We start from the raw sequence: 13,801 nt of genomic DNA, 5'->3' as shown, positions 1-13,801 counted from the left end.
ACCTCGTTTGCTGTTCTTTTCTTTCAGTACCCTACTCTATTCACTTCAGGTTTTTCACACTCCTATCACAGAGTCATTGCATGGTCAGCAATTATTCCCTGAACATTGTCAGTTGTTAAGATTTTATATTATTTTTTCTAAATCTTTTTTTACTTCATGAAACAATTTGCTTGCCAATTTTCTATCCAGAAATATTTGATTCTTTTTTTGGTTAAGCTACTGTCTTGCATTTGAAATAAATGTCCAAAAATACACACCTTTTTCTCATTACTTCTGGTATGTTTTTTTGGTTATTTTTCATGTGATAAAGACTGATAGCTTTACTGTTCACCAGAATTAATTTATGGAAATCACATAAAATTTTAGTTAACAGGAAACTACCCTTACTTTCCACACAATTACTTTCTTCCTTGGGGAAAAAGGACAAAGGGTCAGGTAAAATTAGAATGGATGGCCAGGTCACTCTGATCCCACTGTGACAGGGGATGAAGCAACTTCAGTCATTAACCAATTCACAACAGGACCACTTCATATACACAATTAACAAAACATCACTGACAGGCAACATACAACTGAAAGCAAAGTCAAAGATCAGTAAGCAGATTATATGTACTACAGTTTTAAAGCTATTTACCTTCTCCTCACTCTTCTAATGAAGCAATTCAATTACAGCAAAATTAAATTATTCACCTAGTATTACAATACATATTTCCACAATTTATGAGAAAGAGAATTTTTGACACTGTTTTAGAAAGTGTACACAAATGACCTAGTCTGATAATCTAGCACCTTCAAGTAACAATCTAGTAAGGAATTTTTAATATTACTTTAGCAATTACATCAGGGGGTGTACAGAGTTGCTAGACTCGTGGGCCACAAACCTCTACAGACTACATAAGAATTGCGAGAAAAAAGCAACAACAACAACAACAACTACTACTACTACTATTAAAAAACAGGTATTTCTGTCAACCTGTAAGCATTCACGGAAATACATAAAATTGTTGCTTATACCTTTGTGGCAAAAAGTTCTGTTCACTAATGAATAGTCTGATGAAGCTCACCAACTCGGGGTATGTCGTCTTTGTACTGCAGAATACACAAAAAACCCAAGACTGAACAATATCATTCCCTGCCCACATATAGCTCTTGTTATTGCAACTTTTCATAAGTGACATTATTCCGAATTGGGGTCCTACTAGGCCAGTGCCAGCTAGACTGGCAGGGCTCAAAAGAATTTTTATCTAGAGGAACCCTCCTTTTCCTTTACAGAAGGGAATGGAAGATGAATCAAGTTACTAGAAGGAACAGCGAGCGGCAGGTAAACATCCGATCAATGGCATGCCGCAGTGGCATACCTGAACTATGTATTCCTGAAACTGTGATATTGTTTTACGAACAGTTACAAACATTAATTTACCTCTTGCCCCAGGATGATTTTGTGTTACTGGTGGAGGTGGCCTGTGCATCATCATTAAGGAGTTTAACTGTTGTGTGGCCACAGCAGCTGCTACATTCTGAGGGTGTGTCACCAGTTTTGACCGTGTTGCTCCTACATTGCTACCGTAACTTCCACTGCCCTGCAGAGCAACATTATGGCGCTGTTGATGGATTTGTTGCTGCTGCTGTTGCTGTTGGTAGTCTATACTTGAGCCGTAATGGAAATTACCATTTCCTTTCACAATTGGACGACCTGCAACATACAAAGCAGTAACAATATATCAATTAAGGACTAAATGTGTACCATCAAAATGATATCATGTGCTATTAAAAAAAGAATTCCCTTTGACCTAAAAGAATTTGAGAAAAAATCACTCACCTGAAACTTGCTGGTTTTTAAGATATAGGGTGAGAGAAGTAATATAAATTGTGTACAAGTGTCAAAGTGGGGATGAAGGGAAGTAAGAATGAAAGATTAAGAGAAGTGCTAGCATTAAAAAGCATATAAAGCAGGAATGTGGACTTTAGCCCCTTCTGTTCAATGTACATATGAAAGGTTCATGAGTGGAATTAAAATGCAGCATAAAAGAATATAACTGAAAGTTTCACTAATGACACTGTGATCAGCAGTGAAAGTGAGTAAGAATTACAGGACCTGTTAAATTGACTGACTGACACACTGAACACAGTAAACTGAGTAAACAAAAGGATGACTAAAGTAATGAGGAACAGCTGAAGTCAAATTAGTGAAACTTATCCAAACATACAAAGAGAAGAAATTCTGGTACCTTGTAAGTAAAAAATACTGGACACAAAACAAGGGCATAGCAGAAGCACAAAAGCACAGAGAAAGCTTTCCTTATTATAAGTGAGTCGAAGTATTGACCATACATCTAACGATGTGGGAAAACCAGAAGAGAGCAAAAGCTACACATCTGAGGTGTTACAGGAGGATGCTGAAAATTTAGTAGACATATAGGAACTGAGGTAGTTTTTCACAGACTCCACGAGGAAAATAATATATTGAAAACCCTGACTAAATGAACGTAAAGGATTACGACACAAGGGAATAATTTCCAGGATACTACAGGAAGCTGTAGAGAACAAAAACTATAGGGGGAGACAGATGAATTTATTCAACAAATAACTAAAAGAGTAGGCGCAAGAGAGATCCACCTCAAGTAAGTCAGAAGACTGACAAATGTCTGCTCTTTTACTTCACACTGAGTATTAGTTGTGCGAGACCTCACTCTGCCATGCACAAACAACCAATGACAAACTGCCTATTAATTCATCTGGATACCCCATTCCTCCTCTGTCATAGCGACTGCGCTTAAATGTATAAACCCGACAATTTCTGACTGCACTGCTGAGGTTTCGACTTGCCGACTGTCGTCGTCCAATGAACTATGGTTTTACTACGTGCTGGATTAATGGGACCACACAGTGGTTCAGGTTGAAAAAATCTGATTTTCGGTTTTCATCATATTTCGATAGATTAAGATTTTATTTAAGTACTCTGAAAAGGATTTTGCACATAAAATTTTTTTTCCAAGCATTTAAAGGGCATTTTCCTACCACGTGTGTTTATGTGCCACACCCACTTTTCTGCATATATTTTAGATCTTTATATCCCCTACATTGCATGTTACGGATTTTTTTTTCACTCCCGAATGTGTTGGCTATCCTTGGAATGCAATGATCGGTATTCTTTTGTTTCTGCTGTTTGTAAACAACACGCTTTCAAACACGCGGTTAGTTTTGTTCAAGTGTGATCGTGAGTAGTTGTTATACTTACGTTTGCAGTGCTTGCCTACGTGTGTTTTGTTGTTTATTGAAGATGAAACCAAAAGGCATTTTCAAGGAACGACAATTTAGAGGAAACAAGTTTAGAAAGCTTTCTGTACAAGAGGTTATGTCGCCTGGCAAAAATGTTTCTAATTTTAATTCTTCAACACGTGCATCATCAAAGAAGCTCTCACTATTTCAAGAGTGTTACAACGAATTTACTGTACGTGACAAGGGGTGCAGTAACATTATTATAAATTTGAGAATATTATCATATGTAATTTCTAAATTTGTACAATGTAGACAGTGTGGTGAGTCGCAGAGTGTGAAAATTTGTGAGAGTGCCAGTGGGAGAAAAGGTCTAGCAATTGCTTTGGATTTAATTTGCACTAAATGCTCAGCTGCGATCTCATTTACGAGTTCTTCAAAACCAGATGCAAATGGCCCTTATAGAATCAATATTAGATTGGTTTATGCCTTACGATCCATTGGCAAGGGCATGGCTGCAAGGAGAACATTTTGTTCAGTGATGAACTTACATCAACCACCAAATTTGAAAAACTGACTGCAATATCAGAGAAAGCTGTATTGAGGTCAGTGAGGAAAGCATGAAACTGGCTGCTAGGGAATCAGTGGAAGAAAATGATGGATGTTTGGATATTGCAGTTGGACTTGATGGAAGTTGGCAGAAAAGAGGACAAACTTCTCTGAATGGAGTAGTGACTGCCACGAGTGTAGACACCGGTAAAGTGCTAGATGTGGAGATAATGTCTAAATATTGCAAATGTTGTAAAGTCAATGAAGATAAAGAACACAACTGTGTGGCTAATTTTAAAGGAACAAGTGGTGGTATGGAAGTTCATGGAGTACAACAAATATTTCATCGCTCTGTAGAAACAAGAGGCATACAGTATACCAAATATTTGGGCGATGGTGACAATAAGGCATACAACAATGTGGTGAACTCTAAGCCACATGAAGATGACATTATTAGCAAAATAGAATGTGTAGGCCATGTTCAAAAACATTTGGGAACAGGGCTGAGAAAACTAGCGGTTGATATGAGAGGGAAAAAATTAGAAGATGGAAAATTGTTGACCAGACAGGGTCAGTTACCTAAAAAAAACTGAAATAGAAAACTTGCAGGTATACTACGGGCAGGCAACTAGGAGAAATAAACGAACTCTGGAGGCAATGAAGAGAGAAGTTTGGGTCCTATTCTTCCATAAGTCCTCTACTGGTGATAAGCCATGTCGTGGATTGTGTCCATCAGGAGAAAATTCGTGGTGCAAATACAATAGGGCTCAGGCAACTCACCAGCATTCTCTTCCTGCTTCTGCTATTATTACAGCAATTAAACCTATTTTCAGAGACTTGGCTCATCCTGACCTCCTAAGGAAATGTCTGCATGGGCAGACACAGAACCCAAATGAATGTTTCACAATGAAACTAGGAGTTCATGATGCTGTTATTACATTCAATTGTGGTAATATTGGAAAGTGTTGGGTACAGAAAAAGCTTGGAATTAATCCTGGTGAAAATATGATCAGTGGGCTGCAACACTGCGATAAAATGAGGATAGCCGATGCAGACTGGTCTGCATCTAATATGGCCAAGAAAGCAAGACAAACATCCAAGAAGGTGAAAAAGAAGCTGAAAACTTGCTAGAGGATAAAGAAGGGCCATCATATGCAGCAGGGCAGTTTTAGTTAACTGTAAGTAACAAATTTCAAAAGTTTTTTCTTTAAAGTCAATTTCCCACAAACTAAAATTTTCACTACATATGCCCCATTATATTAGAAACTATCATAGATAAATGAATGAAATTTTCAAAGACGCTGCATAACATAAAAAGCCACCGCTGATATTACATTCACTAATATTCCCCATTAGGAAGTTCACAAAAAATATTTCTCAAAAACTATAAAATGGATAAAGTAGATTTTAGTACAGTTGACTATCAGAATCATGTAACATACAGTAAAAATATTAATGTCCTGCATCAAATAGTTTTTCAGAAACAGGTCAAATACTTGCCTATATTAACATAGGTTAGATAGGCAGGGAGTGGTCCTCTTAATGTGTTATCAATTTCCACTTATTTCGAACACACTCCTGTTTTATATACTGGGAACAAATTTGTAGTGTATATTGTGTTGAAGGGAATGATTACCTTTCTATTGCAAAGGATTTTTGAAATGTACTTGGTTGTATTAACCTTTGTTCTTAATACTGCAAGTGGGGGTGGCTTTGTGACTGCCGGGGTGACGTGAACTTTTTCGAGGAGTTCAAATATTGTGCCATTTCTGCGCTTGCCACAGGGCTACGAGTGATTCTGTCAGATGCCTAGCAAGTGCTGCTATTTGTTGGTCATCACTTGCACTTCTACACAAACAGTCATGGCTGCTACAGTGGTTTAGTTTAAATGTGTGTTTTTCTTCCCAGGAGGAAACCTGCTAACTTTGTACTGCACAACGTTCAACTCACTCGCTTGTGCTTCTACAGGTAATTATATTAATAACCATGTTTGTTGGCAATCATTTAATGTTTAAAGAACTTAAATATATTCTTTTGGTGTAAAGTTATACAGACATAATCAAAATTTCGAAGGTTGATGGGGTGACTGACAGATACAGTTTGTCACAAAGACACCCCACAATGTTTTTTTCTAACATTTTATGTTTTTCCCAGTTTATTGTCAGTTGAGCCAACTATATTAACAGTCCAACATGCCGAGGAAATATGTGAGAAGGATTGAGAGTTGTTCTTACTGCAATTATACTGAGGAAACTCTGGCAGACGCTATCAAACAGGTTTTGGAGAAACTTTTATCACTGAGAGAAGCTTCCTGCAGGTCAGTAACTTACTCATAAACGGAATTACTATGAAAAGATGTTATTACAATGCACAATATTAATTTATCTGTTCTTATCAAGTACAAAGTTCATAAGAATACACTATGGCTGAAAAGAAAAGAGGCCCGAAATGTTCCAGTTGCATCAGCAGTACCAGTGAGAACACCAGGTGGTCAGCAAGTTTTTATAGACAATGAGGAAATGGAATTTGCAGTACATGCGGTTCCCATGTCTACATATGTATTTCCAATTACCTGTTTTGATCTTCGCTGCGTTGCTAAGAGCTATCTGGATAGGACAGGGCGAAAAGTACCTGCTTTTGGAAATAATTTTCCTGTCGGAGATTGGGCAAAATCTTTTATGAAAGATCACAAAGGTTTCATTTCACTAAGAACTGCCAAAAATATTACCTATTCAAGGGCTTCAACTGATGAAAATGTAATTAATGATTTCTTTTTGAATCTTGAGAAGGAGATTGCTGGTGTACCTCCACAACAAATTTGGAACTATGATGAAACCAATCTCGTTCATGACCCAGGAAACAAAAAGGTCATCACACAGCAAGGATGCAAGTATCCAGAGCAAATTCGAAACTCTTCAAAGGCTTCCACATTGTTGATGTTTTGTGGGAATGCTGCACGGAATCTAGCGCCTTTATATATTAATTATAATGCAGAAAATATTTGTTCCACTTGGACTGAGAATGGACCAAATGAGTCTAGATACAATAGAACCAAATCTGGGTAGTTTGATCACCAGGTTTTTGAAGACTGGTTCATTTCTCTCATGTTGCCTATTTTGAAGGAACAAATGGGTGTCAAAGTATTGATAGGAGATAACTTGAGCTCCCACATCAATTTGGAAGTGCTAAATCAGTGTGAGGACAACGAAATCAAATTTATAGCCCTCCCACCAAACACAACCCACCTTCTGCAAACTCTAGATGTAGCATTTTTCCACCCTTTGAAAGGCCATTGGAGGGAAATACTTTCTTCATGGAAGATGACAGCTTGTGGAAGCAGATGCTCATCTGTTCCCAAGGATCAGTTTACTGGTCTGTTAAAGCAGCTTGTGGAAGCCATGGAATCGAACGTAGAAAAAAATCTGAAGTCTGGTTTCCGCAAAACAGAAATTTTTCCACTAAACAAACAACAGTTTTGTCAAGACTTCCTAACAGCAGTTTTGTCAAGACTTCCTAAAGCTAATCTAGAAAACAATATGGGTGATATGGCAGACCACATTGGAGAATCATTTCTTCAGGAGCTGCAGAAAAGAAGGCAAGAGGAGACAAAGCCAAGAGAGAAGAAAAGACGTAATAAGTTACACGTTCCAGCGGGGAGGAGCATTGGAACAGCAGATGTTTTAAATGTGGAAAACAACCAAACTGAGGAAAACATAACAACTGATGCAAACAAACAAGGAAAGATGAGAATGAAGCAAAAGAAAGAAGAGTCAGTCAGGTGATGAAACTGATGTCAGTGAAACATTTTCTATACAGGAATCCGATGATACTGATTTGGACTTTTACACAAACACTTGTCTGATTCTGATGAAGACTACTTTTTTGATGAAACAAACTGTGTAAATCAAGAAACGTTTGCCACTGAAGAAGCCAATAACACAGACTTTTCTGTTGGATGTTATGCTGTTGTCAATTTTGATGGTAATTTTATCTCAGGGAAAGTCATTGAGAGAAAGGTTGGTGGTTACATTGTCTCTGTTATGGACTGATCGAAGAAGAGTTGGAAATGGCCATAAAAGCCTGATGCCATTTTTTATGGTGCAGAAGTAGTTTTGTACAGCATAAACCCACCCAAACAAATAAGTGACAGAGGTTTAGTTCAAGTGAATGGTGTAGATTAACAAGGCCAAGTTTATTGTCAAGTTGTTGAGATGTAATGCCTGAAACAATAGCTATTAGTATTATCAAAGCCTAGCATTTAAAATTCATTTTCATAATTTATTTGTTCATGATGTTAAAATAAAGTTTAATGGGGTTAAATTGGGTCTGTATTATTTCCCTATTAGTTTTAGTATAAAAACCAGACTGTCACAAAGTCACCCCACCTGACAGTTATTTTGAACTGTAATTAGGTCATACTTTAGTATTTAGTTTGTGCTTGTATGTTGTTATATAACCAAAGAGTGCAGTTACACATGGTAGTAAATATATTTGAGATTGAATCATTTTTATCTGGTTCACATGAATAAAAATAAAAAAAAAGTGTCCCAAAGTCACCCCCCCCCCCTTACGGTATGTGTTGTTTCGATAGTGTGTCACTCTTTTTCATACTGTGTTTGAGACAGATATTCATAGAAAACACTGTAGAGATTCTCGTCCAGTGCAGCCCCCCAGTTATCAATCTATCCTCCTCATTACGTCTGGTAAGTCATCCCTGACCTACAGTTCTGGGTGACATTTCTGAAATCTACCCTTTTTCCTGAACCTCTCTAGTCTTTTTGCTTCACCCTCTTCTTTCACCATTGACTCTTCTGCCCGAAGGAGCCACTGGCTCCCAAAGCTTGCACAAGTATAACCGTGTGTGTGTGTGTGTGTGTGTGTGTGTGTGTGTGTGTGTGTGTGTGTGTGTGACACATTCCGTGCTCATATCATACCACACTGTTTCTCCTCCATACAGTTCTCCCAAATCAAACTGGTATGTTACGAGACATGAGCCCTCATGCTGATGACCTCACAAAATATGTCACGGTGCTTCTTTCGCACAGGTTGCAGTCCATGAAAATTCAGCTCACACAGGGCATGCCAGACTACAGTTAATTTTTTTTTTAACTAGGACACGTAAACAAAGCAGCAAAAACTGAACTCACTACAGTACTACTTTTAGGAGATGGTCTTTCACTACTTTCTGTGCTCGGCTGAGTCACACCTTCATAGACACTACAGTCTGTGTAAACTTACCACAACTGATTAAGTCACATCTACAGATGCAGGAAAGCTAATACAAAAGCATGCAATGCTTTAGTATGAACACCTCATAGGAACACAGCATTATGGATTATTGAATTCAGTGTTTGTGTAGGATAAATGAAAAACTGGCCAGGTGGCAGTAGGACACATGGTCTGCAGGTTCTGTAAAAACTTTATTATGTGTGTACACAATTCATTCATCCTGGTAATCTATAATCTCATCGATTTTTGCCCATTATCAATGTTGATATTGGTCCTGGGAATTCGAACACCTTCAAAGCTGTTACAGAAATATATTTTCACGTGGTATAATCACAAATTAACGATTTTCTGATTTTTTTTCTCTTTCTTGTACAGTGAAACCTCAGTTCTTCCAAATTTCACAATCCTAGGTGAACACGAAGTACTCTAAGTTTCGATGAACTATCATGTATCAAAATTTTGACATAAAACACCATACACACAATAATCCAATAACCGTTCTCTCTTATTTACAAACTGAGGTATGGAATCCTAAAAGTACAACAAATCATAATTTTATTAACTATTACTTTTTCATACATGAAAGGATGCACATAATGTAACGGCGACGACTCTGTACTATTGTACATATAAGTAGTTCTTTTCATCTGATTTTACGATAAACTTGTGTAATTGATGTTCTGATTTCATTTCTTTTTGTTTCATGCCATTACGTTAAGAAAACTGTAAATAAGTTTCAATGTGAATATTAATGTTGATGTCAAATGTCAAGTAATATTGTAATAGAATTGAAATGTAACAAATGTTGTAACTGTTGTAAGATGTTTAAAATTGTAACACTGTGTCTGGTCCATACATAGGCAAAGTGTTAGGATATGCAGAATGCAAAACCTCGGGTGAATACCCGGTCTGTCAGAGAGCGGGCAGGTGAGTGCGGGAAAATGCGCACGTGACGCGCATTGCACATCACAATGGGCACAGTAGTAGTTGGAGTTTGACACTGGTTTGAGCAATACCTTCTAGAGCGAGGCAGCTCTCCTGGAAGACGTAGCTTCACTGAGCCTCGGGTATGACGTTCCAACGCCCACACAGAATGGCAAAATTCCTTAGGCACTAAATGGAAAAGTATTGCTACGCTAAGAAGAATTAAAGTGCCAATACGTCAAGAGCCATAGCTGTGATTGTATGTGTGCTCTGTGCCTTGCCATCTTGCCGACCGTCAACCACTGCATCGATACTAGTAGGTTGAAACTTTTAGTACTGTTCGTATCGATCAGAGAGTGAACTGCGTTTGTTTGGTGCAAAAATAACCTAAATTTTACCAGAACTTTTTTCCATCATTTAATTATCCTCACAACTAACTTAGACAGGGTCCTTTCCAAACGTTGTGCAATCCAAGTGTCCCGAAATGAAAATTAAAAATTATGTTAATAATAATTATTTGTAGAATTAGCTATATTAGAATGGTGTTTAAAGAAATGTTTTGTTAATGAACCAGTAAATGAATAGCGAAGGTCTAACAAAGTCTTAAGATAACTTTAGTATTGATATAGTAATGACGTTTATTATTTCGAGACAGATTTAAAGGCATTTAAATGAGCAATAAATAAGATGTAAAGAGTAGTAACTTATATACTGGAAATCTTGAATGAATAATAAATTCAGTAATCATTTTCTTAAATACAGCGATCATAACAGTTTCATGGTCCCCCCTTCATTCATTTGAATTCTGAAGTGCTCTAAATTGGTTTAACCAGCAAAAGTTAAAGTCAATATAAAAGCCAAAATTTATCAGTGTTTTATATCTATCAAAATTGACATTTTGTGTGTGGCATGAAAGTTCAGTTTCTAGGGTAACCTATGCCTGATTTTAATCAGATTAATAGACAGTATAAAGTTTTGTAGTAAACATTATACTGTAGTGCTACGTATTCATGACATTTCCATATCAATACAGAACGTGAGACTATCACGTCAATAGATTTTCTGGTTCTAAAATTTTACTATATTATGCAGTGTTACAACTTCTTGTTTTGCATGAATATATATACCAACTTGTACAGGGAAGAAACTCAGTTAATGCCTAATTAAGCTGGCAACTGTATTATTGTCACATTGGTAGCATCTTCTGGTTTGCTTTTGATCCATCCTGACGTATGATTGCATTTTGAACTTACTTGACGTATCATTATTATTACAGAGTGGGTTAAGTCTGATTTGCCACTATTCAGGTACACGCGGTCAATATCTATGCGAAAATCCTCTCTCATAAGGTGAACCCCGCTCACTTACCATAGCACAGGCTTTAAAGAGTGCTGTGTCAGGGATTACAGTAACACCAGCAAAGGACAGGGAATTATAATCATTTTGCTCTTTTAAAATTCAGAACTAATACCTTATTACGGACAATGAACAACTTTTAATTAAAAGATTTTCTTAAAAAAATCTGTTAATTTACCCTGTTGCTGTTTTGGCAAATTGACATTCCAAGTAGTTGGAACTGCCTGCTGCAACTGTGATCTTGTCTGTGATATGGAGGACTGCTGCTGCGAAGTTGGTGGGTTGATAGGCAGCTGCTGCTGCAACATCTTTTGTTGCTCTGAAAAAGAAACATTCAATTTAAGAAATTCCTTAATGAAACTTAATAATGGTCATCAGGTACAATGCCACATTAACTACGCAGTCACGTAAGTAGCTCACATCTTTGATTTATGCAAGTCATATTTCACATGACTTTGCAAAATTCTCTTTCAACAAATATTTTGACTTTGAAAGCACATTTTTTTAACTATCCTGCAACAGCTTTTGCAAAGAAATACCCAAGTTATCTTTTGAGATAAGACTATGAAACAGTGCCAACTGCTCTCATTCTGAGAACACACACAAACACACACACACACACACACACACACACACACACACACACACAAATGGGATGATATTACCAAACCAAGTCTCTACTGCAAAAATGTGTTAACTGTCATCGGACCCCAGTATTTATAGACTGGTACTAAACTGCAAAATATTCACAGTGGATGTGTTCTATAACGAATAATCAATAGTACACCCTGCCCTCACACATGGGAACTGTAATGTAACAACAGTTTTTACACATACAGTACCCATAGTTAATTTCATTGAAGCATTGTGAGAACACACAAGTTTATTACTAATTAGAACATAATTTGAAACTTGCCCTACTGGCTACACAGCTCCTTGGTACTGTAATGGATCTGGGAGATGTGTTATTTTCTACTGGATTTGTCGATACCAAATTTAATGTGGGAAGTTGGTAATGTTTTCTTGTATTTCTGTCAGAATATTTTTTTAAATTGTAATTTGCCTTATTTTTTGCTAATTTACTTATATTTTTTGAGAGTGACAGTATATTGATTACTATTAGTAGATGTGACGAAGAATATCAAAAAGACTGGTTACAAGTGGAAGGTTGTGTGTTGTGTAAAATGTCTGACACTGGAGTCGTCTTTGACCATACTCAGTCAGCAGTGAACCCTTGGTGTGTGTTGACAGTAGAACAATGTGCAGGTCGCCGTTATAAATATTTGCTAGTGAACAGAAAAAATGAATTATGTTACTACTTTTTTTATATAAACTTTAAGAAGAAACCACATTCGAAGAAATGGTATTTGAAGCACCAAAAAATGAGGCAAATGCATTGAACCAGGTCATTTCTGCAGCCAATGAAACTGCATTGTGGAATCATACTTCCACTAGAAAACTGAAGCCAAGACAAATATCAACTTGTAAACATTTCACGGAAAAGGTACTGTCAAGAAATATGCCAAATTTAAGTAAATAAAAATAGATATCATATTTCAACTGGGGGCTCAGCCAGGATACCATATTTCAACTGGGGGCTGTAGCCGGGATATTGTGTTCACATGATCTTCAACAGTGCTACGAGGAAGAAAATTTTTGTGTGTTAATACCAGTTTTTTTCAGAATGTGTGTTACAGTATTTGTGTTCATTGGGAAGTAAAAGTTTAGGAGAAGAAATGTTTCGGCAAAAAATATAATTTTCGACAGAAGAAGTAATTTCAAGAATTTCGGTCAACAATCACGTGGATGGAAAACGTGGATTTGCAACAGTAGAAGAGTGTTCCAGACAAGTCACGAAACCCTCGTATTTTGTTAAAACGATCTTTTTATCTTGTTTTGTATTGTTGCGTATAAATTTTTTTTTCTCTTCACAATGACTTATGAGATTTTCGAGAGTATTGTGCCTAAACTCGAAAATGGTAATTTAATAGACTTCGAAAATCAGGACAGGTCAAATGAAACAGAAAGAACCGATCAATTTGATTTAAAAAGTTTTCTTGTAAATTTCATGAAAGAAATTAAACAATCAGTTGACAACAAGAAGACTTACTGGGATGAAAAAATTGATAACATTTTGTTACAAGTCCAAGCAGTCAATACCCAAGTGGGTGATCTTTCGAACAGAGTTGGCAGTGTTGAGGAAAAAATCGAATCTGTGGAAGCAAAAGTAAATGAAATTGATGCTAAATTGAGCGATGAAATTAATACTGTAAAAAATGAGTTACTGGCAGATAGGGAAAGAAATTTAATTGATTTTAATGAGATAAAAGGGGAAATTAAAATTTTGGATGAGAACACAAAAGTTTTAGTAAAACATGTAGAACAAAAAACTGACAATCGTTTGTTTACTCTAGAAAAAAAAAGTAGAATGCAATGATTTAGAAAACAAAAAATGTGTCAAAGAACTTAGCAAAAAAATTGAAAGTTTTGACATTGAATTTCAAAGCAAAAATCACAATGTCAACAC

General features: G+C 36.6%; 1 protein-coding gene across 6 annotated transcripts in view; it reads right to left on the bottom strand.

Moving 5' to 3' along the window:
• The window catches only part of LOC126418536 (eukaryotic translation initiation factor 4E transporter), a 320,599-nt gene that overhangs the window by 15,704 nt on the left and 291,094 nt on the right, over positions 1–13,801 (bottom strand). For all 6 annotated transcript variants that reach the window (XM_050085342.1, XM_050085344.1, XM_050085348.1 and 3 more), the window contains 2 exons: positions 11,453–11,593; positions 1,421–1,693 (listed from right to left, as the gene is read on the bottom strand). In XM_050085342.1, the coding sequence (XP_049941299.1) occupies positions 1,421–1,693; positions 11,453–11,593 (414 nt within the window). The remainder of the gene's footprint in view (positions 1–1,420; positions 1,694–11,452; positions 11,594–13,801) is intronic.

Source organism: Schistocerca serialis, chromosome 9 (genome assembly GCF_023864345.2).
Source record: "Schistocerca serialis cubense isolate TAMUIC-IGC-003099 chromosome 9, iqSchSeri2.2, whole genome shotgun sequence".
Taxonomy (NCBI): Eukaryota; Metazoa; Arthropoda; class Insecta; order Orthoptera; family Acrididae; genus Schistocerca; species Schistocerca serialis.
The sequence above is the reverse complement of the archived record's forward strand: the minus strand, read 5'-3'. Positions and strand labels throughout refer to the sequence as shown.